The 20,186-nt window shown below is 43.6% G+C and overlaps 2 protein-coding genes across 2 annotated transcripts in view; one reads left to right on the top strand and one right to left on the bottom strand.

Annotated features, from left to right (window-relative positions):
* Positions 1-5,621, top strand: part of mxd4 (MAX dimerization protein 4) — a 24,308-nt gene extending 18,687 nt beyond the window's left edge. The window contains exons 5-6 of the mRNA XM_084465739.1: positions 774-936; positions 3,820-5,621. Coding sequence (XP_084321865.1) covers positions 774-936; positions 3,820-4,034 — 378 coding nt within the window. The 3' untranslated portion in view covers positions 4,035-5,621. The remainder of the gene's footprint in view (positions 1-773; positions 937-3,819) is intronic.
* A 2,886-nt stretch (positions 5,622-8,507) lies between these two features.
* On the bottom strand, positions 8,508-17,635 carry prelid1b (PRELI domain containing 1b). Its single transcript, XM_084466160.1, has 6 exons — positions 17,538-17,635; positions 16,915-17,128; positions 15,942-16,167; positions 14,577-14,690; positions 12,564-12,642; positions 8,508-9,924 (listed from the first exon to the last, which is right to left on the bottom strand). The coding sequence occupies exons 2-6, from the start codon at positions 17,004-17,006 to the stop codon at positions 9,800-9,802; spliced, it is 636 nt and encodes a 211-aa protein (XP_084322286.1). The 5' UTR covers positions 17,007-17,128; positions 17,538-17,635; the 3' UTR covers positions 8,508-9,799.
* Positions 17,636-20,186: the final 2,551 nt, after the last annotated feature.

The raw sequence follows: 20,186 nt of genomic DNA, 5'->3' as shown, positions 1-20,186 counted from the left end.
TTGCACACATGCAGTGCTGCTCTTTCGGAGTCGGTGGTTGGGTGTGGGGGGAAGGAGTGGGGGGGGGGAGTTCACACATGATTTATTAACCCTCTGGTTTCCTGTTTGTCATGCATCTCCTGCTTGCTCGCGATCGTCCTCTGTGTGTGTGTGTGTGTGTGTGTGTGTGTGTGTGTGTGTGTGTGTGTGTGTGTGTGTGTGTGTGTGTCTAGACCGGGACATGCTTTATTGAGGCGTTTCCTAGGTATGAACTGTCTGAGATGGCACTTCTCAGAACTCACGTGAGACAAGCAAGTAAGCAAGTAAGGATACTTTAGAAATACACTGAGACTAAAAAACAAAGACACAAATGCTTGTTCAATAAGGCAGATACAACATCAAATGTCACGCGACACATCATTGGGAAATTGGAAAAGAATAAACCAAGTCTGTCCTCAGAGCAGGCAGAGCTCTGTAGCATTTGAGCTTACAGCCTATAGCCTACAGTCCACAGCCTACAGCCCACAGCCTACAGCCTATAGCCTCCAGCCCACAGCCTACAGCCCACAGCCCACAGCCCACAGCCTACAGCCTATAGCCTACAGCCCACAGCCTGCAGGGTCTGAACACCGAACGGCGGCTGAGCGACAGAATGCAGGGTGTGGCGGTGGTTGTGGACCAAAAAAAAAAAAACAGCCGTCCTCCACCATGTGACACTGAACTCTGGTGATGACAATGAGACCCATGCCAGGTGGTGTGTGTGCCCCCCCCCCCCCCCCCCCTCCTGCCTGCAGAAGCTGGAGGAGCAGGACAAGAGGAACCTGAACGTGAAGGAGCAGCTCCAGAGAGAGCACCGCTACCTCAAGCGCCGCCTGGAGCAGCTCTCCGTGTCGGGGGCCCTGGAGAGGATCCGCACCGACAGCATGGGCTCCACCATCTCCACCGACTCTGAGCAAGGTGAGGGGGGCCCCCGGTTGGGGGAGGTCCGCTCAACCAGAGTGTTTAGTGTGTTCTCGGTCTCGGTTTTTTCGGTCATTTTGTAGAAATATTACATCTGGCTAACAACGTGGGAACACACTTCCTCGTTGTGTTTTCTCAAGCGCATGGGTGCACTGAGGGTGGGATTAAGGACTCTTTGAGTCCGGGCTGAGTATTGCGATACACAACAAATAGTGTGTAGGTTGTCCCGAGTTTTACTGCAAAACTCCCGGGTGCAGATGCTAACAAGCTGGTAATGTGTCAGCTGGATGACAGCCATACGAGTCATGACAAGGTCGATTGACATTAATATCGCATGTCTGGAGAGAAGCATGTGAGGGCATTTTGCTGAAAGCGTAATGGTGGGAATGAAAGCGTACAGATTTGACGTTTTAAAACCATTCCTCTGTGAAGGCACACGGCTAAAAGTACAAGAACCGCTTTTCCAACAGGGGAGTTGCTGCGGTAAACAACACGTGCTGGGTGGCTTTGCATTAGACCCGTAGGACTCTTGGATAACATACATGTTTCAAGTTTGAACAGATCGAACATGGTGAAATATTCCTGACAAACAGAACATTTTGCTAAGGAAAGAAAAAAAATCGGAGGGAGGGAACATGCATTCGCCTGTTCTAGGCGAACTGCATGTGCGTGTAAGAATTGAGCAGTGCATCAACCACGTGTAATGAGATAAGATTAATGTTATCACTGCAACGGAAACGTTGGTAGACTGCAGCAGGATAATTACAGGACAGTAAAATAATAAGTATAATAATGCAAGATCTACAAAATATCTCACCTAACATATAATCGAATATGTAGTGTACACAAGCAGCCATAACTCTTATTTCCAAAGCCACCCAAGCAACAGTTTGAACTTCAATTACTCAAACTATCAATGGCTCATCACCTCCTGGCGAGCCATTGACTCTGGACCTAGTTTGAAACACTGAGTCTTCCCCTCGCTTGCTGCCTCTCGAAAAGACCCTAATGGCCACATAAGCGAAAATAATACATTTCTTCACAACCTCTGATGATTCAAGAAACGTCATGCCGTGCCCTGTGTGTTCAGGCTGCATGTAGGCCGTCCAGCCAGCATGTGGAGTGGAGCTGGGGGAATGCTTTGTTATCGTGTATGTGTGCTGATTGGCCCAGTCGATGTGGAGTGAGAGATCACTTTTTTGGTTTTGATACAAGGGGTAATAATCTCCTTCTACTGTCACTCAGAACTCTCCAAGAAGGCTTGTCAGGGCTTGTTCCTTTCCGGGCACATCACTTGCTCAGATGATATCTGCATTCTGGGGAATCAATAGCTGCTCAATAATGACATGTATCTTAAAAAACAATTCACTGCATGTTTCTTTGGACAAAAAGCATCTGCTTAACTATTGAATAGTAAACAGCATTCAAGAACTGGCCTGCTGTGCTGAGCCAACACATTAACAATGCATATACCCACCTGAGGCGACCTACCCAAACACAGTCTCTCTTTCTCATACCGGCTGGTATCTGTCTGGGTGAACCAGCGGTCAATAGCTTTTAGTGGATGCAAAATGTCAACACGTGTCGTCAACTCCCAAAGGCTGCGTGGAACAACCACACACACACTTCCCCCTTGTTTACAGATCAGTCCGCCGGGTCAAAGGTCAAATGATAACTGATCCCATTATAAGCCTTTGCACTCATTTGTTGATGGCCCCGGTGTGGCTGCTGACTACACATGAAATACATGTTAATAAATTCTCTCTCTGCATCAATCCTGCCATCACAAGCAGCTCTCCATGAAAGGCCTGACATGACCTGGGTTCCAGGCAGCCTAGCACGGACGCACCTCATGTTTAATATTTGATTTTATACCTAGACCTACCTTCTGTCTCTTTTAATCTAGTATGACAATTACGTTGTTTGGATACTTTTATTACATGGTTGACCCTTGCCTTATCGTATGAATTGCCCTTGATTAGTTAGTTATACTGGATGACTAATCATACTGCACAGTAAAACAGTTTCACTTTGACGTGGAACACAATAGCCAGTTTATCATGTTTGATACATTTTAGTATCATCTTGTCGAAATGAACACGTCCAAGGTTGTGTCAGTGTCTCCGGTGACTGCGGTTGCCAGACACCTTGTATTTGTCCCTGAAATGCAGCCTTGTACCACATTCGGCGATGGACAGTTCCCATGCGTAACACAGGTGTATTCCTAATCAGGGGATTTATTATTGGCTGGGCCACAGGCACGCTGCACGGGTGATAATAAAACAAGGCACTTGAACTTTATAACACATACACACTGACAGACTACATTGAGGACTCTGCTGCAAATGACAAAAACGCTGAGGAAACATCCCAGCAGAGGATTTCTTCAAGGGCAGGCTGGGAGTTCACTGTGGGTTTCTCTGATGTTTGGCTTCACGGACGTTATTAAAGAAAGCATACTTTATGTTTTACAAAGCTAACCGACCGTGACCACATCATGTTTGTGCCTCGCTACACGCTCTGCGTTTGAGCAACATGGAAAATACATTGGATGTTCTGAAATGAAATCAAACATCAAAGGTGTTTCAGCCATTTCAAGAAAAAACCACCTTGTTTTATAAACCGCTTATCTCAAAAATTATGTTGTTTGTCAATTTGTTTAGTCAATTGTTTTGTTGCATTCACACCCTCGGCACGCACACTTCTAGCGTCCCTGCACACACAGGTTTGTTTGTTTGAACTCAGTTTAAATCAACAGGCACAACTCCCTCACTTCAGTCTACAACGTGTCCACCATCACCTCATTTGAATAACCAAGGCAGCCGGCGCGTCACTCAGTGTTACGTTACTCAGTGTTGTTGTTGTCGTTGTTGTGTACAGACGTCGACGTGGACATCGAGGGCATGGAGTTGACGCCCGGCGAGGCCGACAGCGGGGACAGCATCAGCGATGGCGAGGGGGAAGAGGAGGAGGAGGAGGAGTTGGAAGAGGAAGAGGAAGAGGAGGAGGAGGACCACTACAGCCTCCAGAGCAGCTCCAGCGATAGCTACACTGCCACCACACATTCCCACAGACTGCAGCCACACCACTGCTAGGACGCCCTCGCTCAGCTCTTCTGCACCGCTCGCCCCCTTTACCCCCCCTCCCCCCCCCCCACTCCAGGCAATAATTTCTTACTTATTTTATTTTGTTCCCCCCCCCCCCCCCACTGACCTGTGTCGTTGTTGGATGGAGCTAAAATGGCCAAATCCCCCCCCCCCTTGTGTGCAGCTTACAGGAAGTGGGAGCTCGGGAGGTCGGAATTCCACTCACCCTTTTGCTGAACCTTGACATTTTGAGACCTACTGACCGTAACCTTCCCTGAGGATTCACGGCCCAAATCACCCCCCACCCCTGCACCACCGGACCCACACCACACTGTCCATAAAAACACCAAAACCAGTGTTGCCAGCGGCTGGGAGAGAGAGGTGGAGAGGTAGAGGAGATTTGGTGGGGATTATGTTAGGGATTTCTGTGGTTTCGATACAGCTTTGACTTGTAAATTATGAACTGGTTTGTGTCCAAGAAAGTTTGGCAGATTGAGATGGATGACAAAGCTGAGTTATCTACAAATGTGAACCTACCATATAAGTTGTCGGACACTTTTCTTCTTAACATGCATTACAGAGGCACATAATACATTGTAGTTTGCCACTAAATCAATATATTTGTACACGCAACACCAGAAACCCCGGTTGGACAGTATTTTCACTAGGAATGTCATTCGGCGAGGGAAACAGGCAATTGCGGCCTTCATTAGAACATGACAGAACTAGTCACCAAAGACAATAACTCCCAGAGGGGCATGCCTATGTTGAGGTCGCTAACCACTGCTCCACACTACTGACCACTTCAACATACCATGTGATCGTGTGGATAGACTACTAGTATTCACTCAAGGAGCTTTCCAGAAGCTTATTCCTCAAAAATAGAAAAAGCTTTTCGTTGTGAAGGGCATCCCCAGGATTGTTTTTTGTGTTTCACATTTCAGTAGCAAATTGATGTAGCAGTGAACTTGGGAAGCTGACGTTTTCTTTAACTGATCCTGCGGGATGCTATTTTTCTTTAAGTGTTACCTCAAGATTTTACTCATTGAATTGGCTTAGGCCTGGTGGAGCCCCTATTTGATTGGCCACCTCACAACACACATCTTGGTTAATTAATTCATGTAAACTTAATCCATTTGAGCTTTTGTTGAGCGTTCTGATTAGCAAGTCAAAGCTGTTTAAGATGAGGGGTTGCGCGAGGCCAGCTCTAACAAGTTGCTGTATTTAGTAGGTGTTTTCAGTTAGCTATAACTAATCACATTACACTTACGAATATAATATAAATGTATTCATATCAATAACTCAAAATCAATAATATCAAGTCTTCTATATAGTTTTTATTTTCTGTCTATCTATCTGGTGTTTTTAAGTTTAGCTAAAGACAAGTAGAAAGTTCTTGACGAAAGAGGCGCTTTTCAGTTCTCTGACCACATACTAATCCATAAATCGATTTTCCCGGGCAGTCTTTAGAGCTTGGCATCCCAGTACTTAAAAAAATGACCAGTACATAAGGACAGGTCTGACCAAAAAAAATATGTATATAAAAAATCACCATATAGAAAGCTATATATATATATATATATATATATATATATATATATATATAAAAACAAAAAAAACACTTAAAAAAATACTACATACAGGAGGATGATGACCATGTAGTCTATATTTCTGAAAAAAAATGTATTCTATTTTCCTAATTCCCTTAAGTTCTCTTAGCCATACAAACGCTGCGGCAAAAAAAAAGCGTTTATGAATTTATATATATATATATATATATATAGAGAGAGAGAGAGAGATATGAGAGCGGGCCAAGATGGCAGGCTGATGGGGGGGGGAGAGGGGAAACACAGTCCCCCCCCCGTCTCCCCCCCTCCCCTGCTGTCCATGTCCTGTGCCCTGGTGAGCCTGGGTGACTGTTATCCTTATTCCCCCCCCCCCCCCCCACTCCCCCTGCCTGGTCCATTCTCAGGTCAAACCTCTGATACTCTCCCACCAACCCACACAAGGACATACACACACAGACCCATCTTCGGTGCCCCTCCGCCCGGCGGGGCCGAGTGTTTCGATTTCAGCCACCCCCACACCCACCCCCCCCTCCTCCCCCCCCTCCCTCCTCCTCCTCCCTCCTCCCTGTGCCAAAGAGGGTGACATGATTTTTTTCCATGACCAAAGGGCATGTGCAAAAAATGCCCTCCCCTTCCCCCTTCCCTCTTCTGGCCTGTGCTCTCTTCTCAGTCCTCTGTGTAACAAAAGACCACACTGGTAATCTCTCATGGCAGCTTTCAGTCACCCCCCCCCCCCCTCCCCGATGGTCCAGCGACGGGGAAGCAGACAAAAACGTTCTTGAAAATTTTTCTTTTTTTTCTTCATCGTCCTGATCCGGCTGCTCGGGTTGTACGTCGACGACGATGCTTCTTTGGACGTACGACAGCAAAACAAAACAAAACGGAGTCACCTGGAGAGGAGTGATACTATTATCCAATCGATGGCAGCTGCAGAGTTCTCCTCCTCTCCTCCGAGTGACCCGACCAGCCACAGTGTCTGTCCTCTGCTGACCGCGGAGGGTGAAGAGACGGGGGCGATATACAACCTGATCTTGCTTCTGACGAGAGATTCGCTGGGTAGGGTTTCCAAGGAAAGCAAATGGGTTTGTTGGGTGTGCTTTCGTCTCGCTGATGTGTGTTTGGAGACCAACATTATTTTTTATGTATTTATCTGTACTCTTGACACAGGAGGGCAAACACACACAAAAAAAGGTTCTTGAGAAAGCTTTCTAATCTTCAAGAGTTTACATTATGTCATTGAATTGTAATTTGCCCTTTTTTTTGTGTTGGTCACGTGAACAACGTAGGAAAATGGACAGAAGACATGGAAATGTTCTTCTCTTGCACAGAACCCGCCTATTAGAAGTGAGCAACAAAGGAATTCAATTAAGTGTATGAGATGCATACCACATGTGACAATTACTTTCAGTGACCTCCAATCAAAAATGCACAAACTCCACATTTAGAAAGCATTGGGTCTGTTGGGATGGGTTTGAGGGAATGACTTCTACGCAGTGGTTGTGAAAGTTTGTGATTAAGATGTGCCTTGAAAATACTAAATGTATTCTAGATCTGGGAGCAGATGACAAGTAATTCTCAATGTGGGGATGACACTAGAACAAATCCTTTCTTGTCACAATGAAAATGCCATTTTTTTGATGGCACCAAGCTACAAACTGGCACTAGGATGAGTTCAATGCATTGTTCAAACTCAAAGGAAGATTCCACTCTGTGTTGCCTTTTATGGAATAATGTCAGCTCTCTTGATGTCCTGAGTCCTTAAGTACCCCTCATGCCTTACCTTGGTTTTAGTTATTTGTAAAAGGGGACTATAATCAAGGGAAACCGTGGCAGGTAGGGAAAATCCACTGTTGGTCAACAACGTTCACAGACCCAAACAGCTATGATCATATTTGGTAAAAATATATAATTAAGTCTCACTTTTCAGTAGAATTTCCCTCCTAATTTTTTTATTTGTTTTCAGATTAAGACTAGAGAGACTATTTTTCCACCATGTTTCTGTTGCATAGAGATTTACCTGTTTGACGGTTCTTACAAGCACAAGACCCAAGGCTGAGGGGAGCTTGTGCCGAGAACACGGGAGAGGAGGAAAAAAACACAATTATGTTGTGTAAAAACGTATACCTGCTTAGAAACTCGTCACTTTGTCCTACGATACCTCCCATGCAGAATGGTAAAGGGAGTGCTTCCGATGTGATTCCAGATAAATATTTTTTTGAACAATGAAAATATGAATTTAGGTCAGCAGCATTCCCCCCTTTTCCAATCCGAAGAATCCACGTTTTTCCTTCTCTTTTCCATAAACCATGGTAAGCAATACACGCAGCAATCGAATGACATTCTTCCACAAAACGATCTTAGCCTTCTTGTAGCCTCCATGGGGTTGGCGTTAGCAGAGGGGGCAGCTCCCCAACACTGGCATATGGTGTCCCTTGAAAAACCACAGCTCAACCACGGCTGCTCGGAGGGGCCGTTTCGCTGTTGTAAAGTCGATGACACAGTGAGGATGAGGGTGAGTTCTGTGCCAGAGACCTGTGAATATGTTCCTTTTAGTGGATATGTAATAAGCATTCAGAAGATGTGTTATATTATATTAGGTTTTTTTGTATGTGAGTGTATGTGTGTACACACAAGTACCTGGTGCTGGCGAAACTTTTAAGCAAACACTTGATGGTATGGTGTATTTTCTCATTGTAATATAATAAAAAAAAAAAACATTTTTATATAAAAAGTTGTGGCATGCACTTATTTGTCTGAAAATTTTGCTGTTAGATGTTTGTTATAGTTTAAGGTGAATAGGATGCACATAAGTTAAGGTCAATGTATTTATATGGTTATGACAAGAGGTTATAACAGGACACAGGATTTATAACAGGATTTCACCAGAATGGGAAGAAAAGGCATTATCCACAAGTCTAGATTTGTCTGTTTATTTATCAACATTTCACATTTTCAAGTGATTGAAAGAAAATATATTTGGGGATTTTCTTTTCTCAAACTAAAGCTCCCAATTCCCTCTGCAAGGAATGCAATTTAGTGAAACACTTTCAATTAAAATCTAAACAAAAACCATTTACAAATTGTTACTTATGTTATGTAAATATATGCATACATGTATTACAATTATCTACAAACACAAAAGTAAAATACATTTGCAGGCAGCTTTGTGTTACAGAATATTTTTTTCATATGTTGATCATCTAGAACTTTGGTGAGGCCCTACGGATTAAAGTTAACAAATAATAAGATATCGTCTTCGAGATGTTGATGTGCCCCGTGGTTAAAAGCAATGCGGTCGCCATGGTTACAACGCAGCAATAAAACATACCCTGTCGCCAGATGGCAATGAGCGGATCTATCAATCAACCAAACGTTCAAAGTAACATCCGTCACTGTGGTGTCAAAACATCACATCAATTTAAAATGCATTAAACCCATGATTATGCGTCTGTGTACAGCCAAAGCAATGCGGCCAACATGTTCTATGTGCTAAGCAGCTAGACATTCAAGCTTGTGTCGTCGCTGGCGACGGCTCAAGCTAGGTTGGTTAGCTGCACACATTGGTTAAATACCTGAGACAAAAAGAGCTTAATTTAGTTTCTTGATATATATAAATGATGAGCATCAAGAGCCACCCCCAGTTGGACCGAATAAAAGTACAGATAGAACAGAGATTTAAAATATAAATTAGAAATGAATAAATTAAAAAACACGAGAGGTAGGTTCTATTCCAGCCCCGCACAGCTTAAGTACAGTATCTATTGACTTCATGGACCGACAACATGTCTGCTTGTACGTTACGTTCACCATGTATATCTACATGCCTTTGAGCATGCACGTCGTGTTGATCGGTGCCCACAGGGTCAATGTTCTCCTGTGGACATGCGTCTGTTCTGTTCACGCTCGCCTGGCTCCTCCAGACCAGGCCAGTCGATCGCTAAAAGTCAATCAAACTCATGAACTCGGACAACACGTCCCTCGTGTGATATGTTCGCCCATCGACACGTTGATGCCTGTTGACCCGCGAGACGTTATCAACAGGCAATACATTGTATACAATACAATATATACAGTACGTTGTATTGTATGATAAATGTTCACATTGAACTGCAGCTTCTTCAGTCCTGGTGTGTGTGTGTGTGTGTGTGTGTGTGTGTGTGTGTGTGTGTGTGTGTGTGTGTGTGTGTGTGGGGGGGGGGGGGGGGGTCAGATGTATTGCTGAGGCTTGGTGGTGGCTTGGGGGGGCACTGAGGCCAGGGTCTTGGCCGCCTCCTTGGCCTTCCCCAACGGCTCCTTCACTGGGTCCCTGAGTGGCCGCTGGGCAGCCTCTCCTGGGAGACCGACACCCGGCGTGAATAGAGAGAGAGAGGGAAAGAAACAGAGACAGAGAGAGGAGAGAGGAGAGAGTGAGAGACAGAGAGAGAGAGAGAGAGAGAGAGAGAGAGAGAGAGAGAGAGAGAGAGAGAGAGAGAGAGAGAGAGAGAGAGAGAGAGGAAGGAAGAGGGATAATGAGCGAGAGAGGGAGAGAGAGAGACAATGATAGACAGAGAAAGATAGAGGGGGAGGGGGAGAGTAGAGATGAGAGAGAGAAAGAGGTGGAGGGATCGGGAGAGTGAGATGGAGAGGTTGAGAGCGGGTGAGAGAGGGAGAGGATTAGAGTTAGGTCAATAGTCTTAAGTTCCTGTGATGTACTGTAATGAGTGGGCAACACATTGACTCCAGTGAGGGGGAAAACTACTCAGGATAGGGTTGTTAAAATTGTAAGAATGTTACGATTGGAGGTCCTCATTTGATTTCACATCTGATTCTCTAACCACACTACAGTCCACGGTTGTACAAAATAAATATTTGAAGAGGAAACCCAGGCGCCATATTAAGCTTATGCCTCCATCTTACACATCTTGAACATACAAAGGAATTAAAGGGGGGGGGGCAAAGGGATCTACAATGCAAATAAGGGCTGGTTTCTGAGACATATCTAGGCTAGCTGGGGTAATCCTGAGGTACAGCAGATGGCAGTGGTCCAACAGATCTTACTATTTTCTACAGCTCACCCTTTTTTTTGAAAATTGAAAATTGTGTTTCTCCATCTAACGCACGTGGGCATGTGTACATGTGTACATGTGTACATGAGCTGGTATAACCAGAAACAGCATTGGAGTTTTTGGCTTGTTTTCCTAGTCAACGACCCAAGCGGTATTACTTGACTATGGTACCCGTAAAGGGACATGCCAAGAGAAAAAGGTAAATAGAAGAAAAAACTTGGATATATTAATCTGCCCGAGATAGGTTTGCGATCTGGCAACAAAACTGTTGCTGGTGTCAACAAAGTTCAAGTATTACATAAACATGTTAATTCACTTTATTATCAAAATGGTTGCATGGTTGCAGATTTTTTTTGGTTGCAGATTTTCTTTTTACTTCAATTTAAGTTAAAACTCTCTCCCTTTATATCCATCTGATCTCTTAAGGTCTATGGTCCATCTTCTTTAAAATGGCTGTGAAAAAAATGGTAGTGTTGCAAACCTCATTGCCTGATCTTGCAATACAAATTGCGAGGTCACACATGACCTCGGATATATCCTGCAATACCTTGTGAGATCTTGCAAAACGAAACCTATCCGGGGATAACAGACCTTTCTTTTCACCATTTTCTGCTCTCAACTAAATGCACATGTTTACAGTAACACTGCGACAATTAGGGTTCTGACACACGCAAACAAAAGGGCCCGTTGACAACAACAACAACACAGCTTTCCCCTTGTGCACTGAACATTAAGTATGGCTGAACAAACCATCGCTGCCCACTTTCATCCTCCCCCTCCTCTGGCACAACGCGCCTAATCACGCGGTTAACGAGGGCATCTAGATAGGCGCTAACGAGACTAGGGAGGCTATTGGCCCTCTAGTGTGTGTGGCAGCACCCTGGCAGGCTCTAGGGGGGCAGGTGGATATCCTGCACTACTATGAAAACTTACCGCCGCTGTTAGCCTAATGCTAAGTCCTGTGATTGGTGACCATATCGGCGCGCGGGACAGAAGGCCCACGACAACATCAACAACCACGTCAACTCCCTTTGGAAACACCACACCTCATTGGAAATACAGGAAACTACGTACGTAACTAATGTAACGATCGGCTCAGTGAGATTCAACCGATAAGGGCTCTACACAACAGATGGCAGTTTGAATGACTCAAATGTTTTGCATAGCATAGTTGAAACATAATGGCATACAGTAATGCTACATTTCCTTTACACTGGTCCATTAGAAACCAAATTGATCATATCACGAAAGTGTTCCAACAACCTTGTTATTTTACTGTTCAATAGTGGTACAGTTATACAGTAAAAGAAATGGGGGAGCTTGTAGTCAAAATGTGATGACATTGAATGTCACAACTCTTGTATCAGCAGAATCAATGCATCACCCGTTTTTGATAGCTGCTTGTTTTTTTGTTCCATCTTTGACTTTCAGCTGGCAGTAAAACATTTTTATACAACTTGCTCGCGCACCAGAAGTTGCCGGGCACGGTTATTGTTCTACTGTAGAAGGCTTTATATGCTTCACAAAGTTAGAAGTCTACTTTTCATAGAGATGTTGACTTGCTTCCTTTATACAAGGGTAATTCACAAGGGTGTTCACTTTTCATTGTAGATACAGATTCTTATTATTGTTCTTATTATTTTATTTTATTGTTTACGGTCAATTCTAAATCGTATTATTATGTGTGCAGCAGCTCCACCCATCTAATCTGATCTTCAGACCTAATGTATTGAGCACACAAGCGCTGTCATCATAGGCTGGTAAACTGGACACCGAGTGGGGAAACGTTACCGGCATCGCGGTTAAAGTGCCGATGGGAATATGTGATTCAGTCTGAAAGAACTCATCACATGGATGAATTAGATGGAGAAGTTGAACACACAACATGGCTTCCCCACCCTCTGTAAATGCTGCAGTGTACGTACCATGTATGTTTAACAGCGCATATTCCAGCCCCTTCATGGACTTGGTCTGGTTGCTCTTGAAGCGTGCCAATCCAAATTCCTGGAGAGAGAAGAAAAATCGGGACAGGAAATGACGTTTAATTAACTTATTTTGGGATGGAGAATTTGCTTGAAGGCATATCTCCTAATGTATCCTTCGACCTGCTTGGTATAATTCAAAGCCATGGGGCTGTCCTGAGCTTGCAAGGAGCAGGGCATACATGAAGCTGGGCTATCTATACCTTCCTCTAGTGAAGTAACACTGGTGACAGATACTGAGAGGTCAATATGACACGAATAAAGACCAAAAACCCTTCGATCTGTGTTTGTACAACCGTGAGGGCAGGACAAAACTGTGAGATGTTACGGTCGCAAAACAATTCTGACTACAAAATGCGGTCACGTATGGGGAAAACAAGGTTGACATTTTGAGGAACATATGACGCAACAAAAAAACCCTGTAAAGATTTGGAACACTGATTGAGTAGCCCTGAATATGTAAAGATGTTCTAACTGGAAGCAGATTGGCAGATAAGTGGAAGCAGATCTGTGACTGCCCTCTAGTGGCTATACATACAAACATACATACAAAAAATAATATTCAATATTCAGTATTATTAAGTCCAATGCTTCTTCTATAATCGTAACAATATATGAGTTTATACCACGTCAATGTTAAGTACTCGATCCTCATTGGTCATTCAAGTGTGCATTACTTTTCAATAACATGACAGAATTGACATTTAAAAGTTTCTAGCAGTGGTCAAATAAAACTACCAGCTGTTTCACTGACAACTTATAAACAATGCTCAAAGCGGCAGAGAAGAATATTTAACTTTCAGTTGATTAAGGTGGTAAAAAAACGATAAGGTCATAGAAAGTAAATAATATAATAATAATATCACTGTTGGTAGCTGTGGTAAAAGGGGAATAAACCACTTCAGGACTTTTGTGTTATAAAAATGTACTCTGGCAGTGGTAAGCAGCCTTGCGTTGTCTCGGCTTTATTACTATCCCCGTCTGAGTTGTTTTTCGACCCCCGTCGTGGCTTATTCCTTAGCCATTGCAGCAAGCACACCGTTATTTGCACAAGAAGCCACTGTTTGAGAATAGACTAGGAACGGCTTCAAAGGGAGGCTCTGACAGGTGCACCGCTACCTGTCCGGTGTCAAATGGCTGCACCAAAGCTCAAACATCACCCAGATTCATTTCCTGAAGGCTGCCTTGTGGTTTCTCTATGGTTTCACTATGGTTTCTCACCATCAGATAATAAGGATGATGATGACGGCTGAAAACTGGTTTTCAAACATGTATTGGAGGACAAACACACTTTTAAGTGAGGTAAAGAAAATAATCCCTGGGCTTGCTTTATGGAAAATTTAAGCAACTCCCAATGAATCAGAGAATCAAAAGAAAGAAAGAGAAAGACAATTCATTTGGAAAGACATTTAAGTCATTTATCACCACAGTCTGCTATTTCCAGAGAAACTTCTCCACATGTCAGCCACAATGGACTGCAGAAACAATAATATGAAATGGGCCGATATGACGACATTAATTATCGAAGCACTCAAACGGATCTGCTTGTTTGTTCGTTGATGCTAATCGCATTGTCAAAGCAACGGCGCACCATTGTGAGGCACATCAAGTCGCCTCAAGTATTATCCTCAACATTGAATAATCTGACATAATGGGCCAATCTCAATTGATCCAGGGTTTCGCAAACTGCTTTGTGAGAGTTTGCTGACACAAATGTTGTCAATACTACACCACCTGAAAATACTTTGGCAGTGATAAGTTTGTCGGACTCCAAATTAATCATAAAGATCATCTGAATCCATCACACTGACTATACTGTCAACATCTTGTGTCAATTCATATCATGAAGTGCAGTCATTAATTGAACACATCGTATTGATTACTATCCTACATAGCATGTCCATGGCGTTTACCCCTTATCATGCATAACATTGAGTCAGATCCAACATGCAGTACCTGAATGGGTCTGGAGAAGCCGTACACGCCGGAGGAGATCCACGCCTCCCGCTTTATACTGGTGGTCGCTGGCTGATGGGCCGACTCCTTAAACACACACCGCTCCTCCACAGCCTGAGAATGTGAAGATGGTTAGAGTTGAGGTTATTTCAGGGGGTAAAAACGTCAACATGTAGTCTGCTTCAAAAAATATGTGGACTTCCTTGTTTTTCACTCCATGTCCAAGAGTGGACATAGAGGAAGAATTTATCCTAAAAACAGAGTTAGTCTAGATTTGGTACATGCAGTTTATAATTTTGGAGATATTAACCCATGTAACACACTTAGTAGGAAACAAAGGTTTGCTTAGAGAATGATCATATCAAATAATGCATGAATGCAAAATAAAACTTTTTTGTCGAAAAAAGTGCATGCAGAATAGTTTATTTAGCCAACGCAATCCAAAGAAACCTGCTTTTTACGATGAATTCAGATTCATGTATTTTAGAATGGGGTAGGGGTTAGACATCTTGTTAGTAGGCCGTTGACTTTGGATTGAACTCCGTCCAAAGGTACTGGGTTCGATCCCTAGCCACAATCATATCAGTAGAAAATGCTGGAATATTGGATTGAGGTTAAAAAGCTTTGTCCGTTTAGAAAAACACAGACTGGAGGGCCTGTACAGTGAATGGCCTACCTATCTGGCTGTGTTTTCAGCTGCAGGGAGAGCTTAGCCACAGAAGAACTATTTTCATATTGTTTGCATACAGTACCACACTGCTTGTTTAGCACAGGAGTCAAACTCCAACTGACAGAACCTCAGTTTGTATAATGAAAACCTTTCATCTAACGCTATAGCAGGTGCATGGATAGAGCAGGGGGCATCAGGTTCCTCACTGTTTCCAAAAGGACATTTATACCAACCGATTTAAATAAAGTGCAGGTAGTCTTGTACATAAACATTGGGATTAGGATCAGTTTTTGAATTCGATTTGGAGTGCCGAACATTTCCACATGCCTCCTGAATTTATGACATGGGTTGGTGATATGACAAGAATGTAGACTTATAATTATTGAAGTTTTTTCAGTGCAGGGCAAAACAGTGTAGTCGCTAGCAGGCCAAAGACACTGCATTTGCTCCTGAGAGTCCTCTGCCTACCTGTAGGCTTTCTTAAGCAAAATTCCTAAGCCCTACCTGCTCCTTAAAGTCATGCGTCCTAATTCCCTCACTACGCAGAAAGGCATCCACTTAATGACTGACCAGTACCTTTCTGAGACACAAAAAAATAAACAATATCCCTCAAAAAAATCGGAATAAAACAAAACGAAAAAGATGTTTTTATTTCGGCCGTCAGTTAAGGGCCACTGGGGGGGGCCGGTGCTGACCATGAGAGTGGTGTGGTTGAGGTTCCAGGTGAAGGTGGTCAAGCTCTTGGCCACCGGATCAACAATGGAGTCCTCCACAATGTAGACGGAGCGGGCCAGGTTGGTGGGGAACACCTTCTCGGCCCAGCGCGGCAGGCGGTTGGTCTTGGTGAGGAGGCGTCTGGAGAGGAGCCTGTGGTCTGCTGTGACCTCCCGGTAGACCACGTCCTCCGTGAGCACATGAGTGCTGCAGGAAACACAGACACATTAGTGCACACATCGGTATATTTCATTTGCATGGCGTTTTACAAACACAGTGGCCGTCTCCAAGGGGTTACAAGGACCCCTTTTGTTGTGAAGATTAATCAGCTATTTTATGAGGGCAGTTCGGTTGCGACACCTTGCTCACTAGTATTTGTCCTTTGAGTTGTGGCATATTGGAGGTTTATGATACACAATACACTCAACTGTCAATGATATGGGGCTGCAAGTTTTTCAGGTATAACTGGTAAACATGACCAGTATTTTAAAAGAGGCAAGGCAAAATGTTTTAAATCGAAGGGAGGAAACTGCAACCTACTTTGGAGAACGTGCAGGTCAGCTACAGAGGCCTATGATTATGAATATGATAGGATTGAATTAAATTGATTTTTTAATTGGATGATTTTATAGTTGTCGTGTGGCTATACAGTACACCCTATAAAGTGATGCACACCCAACTGTGAAATAGGTGCAAACAGGGCAGACATAGCACAAATGACAGACACTGTAACCAAATGAGCCAGGAAGCCAGAAAGCCACTTCTCAGTTTTAGTTCTCTTTCTTAAAAGTGCAATTATTTTTTAAATATGGACAGATTGACCCGATCAATGTAAAACAAACAACCCTATTAAGTATCAGTTACTGATCTGTTCCCTGTCGTTTTTGTTTTGGCACAGCCTAATTTTGTAAATAAGAGAACATTAATAACTTAAAAATAAGTGAGTTGCTGTACCTGAATGGATTCGGGTATCTCCGCCAGAATGCAGAGACAACATGTTCCCAGGCATTCTGGATGTCCGTGTCGTTTGAGAAGTACTTGACCATTCTTTTCTCATTGAGATGCAGAAATGTGAGGATGCAGGGCTATGACGACCCTCGCGATGTCAAAACAATGAATGGTAGGCTTCAAATCTGAAACTGGCTCCATTCAGATAACTGACACCAAGCTGGGGGGGGGGGGGGGGGGGACAAATAGATGTCCGTCAAACATCAACAACTTACTAGTGAAAAACATAACAGTAGAGAAACTAATGAATAAAAGCGATAGGTCATGAAAAGTTAAGTCTACCGATATTAAATTGCAAACCGATCACCTAACTTTAATATGAAGTTGACGATTGAATACAAAAAAATAAATATAAATCATGAACATGCTCAGAATGAAACAAACTAAATGACCTATATATATATACTGACAGAGAGAGCATTAACGGTAGCTACATGCGAATTGAGACACAGGATAATGTCTTGGGATAAGTCTTGAAGAAGAAACAGAAAACGATGTGCCATTAGCATTGACATGGCCTCAGTTCCTCCTGTCATTTGTTCTACTGTGTGGTAACGTATCAACCTTACCTGCCTTTCTACAGAAACGTGTAGTAAAATAACTACGTTGAGTCAAGAGACAGACTTCTCCGTGAGCTGATTACTGTCATCATGTTGCGTGCGACACGCGGAACGGAAGTGAGTTAATGAACCAGCTGACTTCAGTTCCCTGTTCCCGACGGCCGCCCCCTAGCGTCCGCCTGCACACACTCATCTGTTTTGGTCCATTTCCTGAAGTTAAACTCCCCATAATGAGTGCAAAAGCTTCAATAATTAAACAATCAACACCCTTCAAATGGAAGGGGATAGGCTAGACAGATAGGCAAGGCAAATTTATTTATACATAACTTTCATACACAAGGCAGACTCAAAGTGCTTCACATAGAAACATCGTCATACAATAAAATAAAATAGATAAGTAAAAGAAAAAGAAAAAAGATTGATTGACAGCTGTACAATTTTATAATCATAATCGTGCATCATTGTCACTATAGTTACAGTGGAACCATGTCAATCACAACACACAGGCCAACAGACCCCCACTCACCCCCACCATCTCTCTATTGTGAGGTCACAACACATACTGGACAACGGCGGAATTCTGATGCTAGAGAGTCACGTTGCTGTCCTCTCTTCTTTTTTCTTTTTTTTTTCTTATACCTTGTGTTCATCACTGCTCTCTGAGTTTTTTTGGCTGCTGCTGTTTTTCAATATGCATTGCATTCCTGAAACACCACCTACTCCGAGATCCTGCAAAGGTATGTTTGGGATTATTAACTGATCATAACATACAACTAATCAGCCTCACCGTAAGCCCTCACAGGGGGATTGAAGTAAGAGGAATCCAGAGAGAAAGCAAGAAAATACAAATGTGATGCTAAGCAAGCATAACCATCAGCAACGTCAATTCATCTAAAGAGTGGAGGAAACAATCTTTGTGAATGTGATTGGTGTCCAGGTCCTCTTGGAGACCCACCGGACTCTGGCTCCATCCAGACGTCCTCCTCCTCCTCTGAGTTTGAGACGGCTGCCGGCTCCACCCCTGTCTTGGCCCTGCCCTGGCAGGTGGTGGTCCCTGGCCCCTCCCTCAAAGAGGTCATCGTCCAGCTGCTGGCTCAGGTATAGCCCAGTTGTTGTATTGAAATATGTCCCTCACAGGGAGCAGTACTGTCTGCACAACTGACCACGATGGGCCTTATTCATTCAGAACGCCCCAGTCAGTTCCCCCGCCAAGCTACCGAGTAAGGTAGCTGCAAGGTGAACATGGCCCATTACTCTGACATGGGACATGCGTCCACCAGATCCCAGAAGTCCCCTGTGTTAGCTTCCCAAGCTCATGGTTGACTTCTTGTGTGCACTGGTGTTGTGCTCTCCAGGTCAGCCCTGGGTACATCCCAGCCGGGACCCCTGAGAAGATCAACCGCATCCTCCAGGAGACCCAGCGCCTCCTGGCGTCCTCCTTCCCCTGGGTCAGGGTGACGGAGGACCGGCAGCAGGCTAACTGTCTGCTCCAGCCCACCGCTCCTTGCCAGGTCTCCATATTTAGACATGTTACAATAAGATGTTTCAATGAAAAATGATCAGTGACTCGTCAGTGTATTTTAATATGAGTACAATAATCATTGACAATACATTATTATTACAGTATTATGATGCAGCCATTCAATACAGCATAATATGCAGCATACTTTAAAGGTCCCATGACATGCCACCAGGTGTGAGTGTGATTAGCCGTTACAAGCCGTTTAGAAAATCTGTCTCTTCTGACATCTTTTGACAAGTGAGCGTGTCCACCTAGATGTGTGACGGATAGATGAGCAACATTTGCTACAGTCCACTGGGTAGGCTGGTAGACTGATCTATCCAGCACAAATCTAGGTGGACACGCCCAGCAAGATTTTCAAAACAGCTTGTAACACCTAATCACACTCACACCTGGTGGCATGTCATGGGACCTTTAACTTTACTTTAAAATGAAGATTGTTTAACCTTGATTTGAATTTAATTGTTGTCTGTGCTGGTTTGTTCAACACAAATGTAATACCACAAACATAATAAATGAGTGTGACCCAAGCACGGAGGACGACACACCATGAGAAATGACATAATGGAATCACATAAGATATGAATTCCAGGGCCAACATGTTTCTATGTATGTGTGTGTCTTGTGTCCATCGCTCAGGTGGCCGAGTCCATTCTGGCCCGCCTGGAGCAGGTGTTGCTCCCCAGAGACCGGCTGGCGGGGGCTCTGGTCACAGCTCCACACGTCCTCAACCACTACATGTCCTATCTGGTGGCTGTGAGTGTAGCCCAGTTAGTCCCACACCAGCTGCAAGCTACTCAGGAGGACATGCAGGTCAGCTACAGAGGCTCAAAAACATGATTTAATTCAATTAATAAAATTGGGTACAAATTGATTTTATAACTGTTTGTAAAGTGTTTCTGTACAGTTTACATTTTTCTAAATATTATGACTTGTAAATACTGCATACATATACAGTTACATATATAGAAACCATAATGTACTTTTCTAACAAGGAATAGGACAACGATGAATAAACATGAGACAAAGCTGTTTCAATGTGTTGAAAACCGATTAAAATTACAAGTTGAGTTTAGTATTTTTCAATCATACGTGTGAAATTTAAGCTCATGGGGTCCAAACTCAAACATTAATTC

Source organism: Micromesistius poutassou (assembly GCF_964030765.1).
Source record: "Micromesistius poutassou genome assembly, chromosome: 3".
Classification (NCBI taxonomy): Eukaryota; Metazoa; Chordata; class Actinopteri; order Gadiformes; family Gadidae; genus Micromesistius; species Micromesistius poutassou.
The sequence above is the reverse complement of the archived record's forward strand: the minus strand, read 5'-3'. Positions and strand labels throughout refer to the sequence as shown.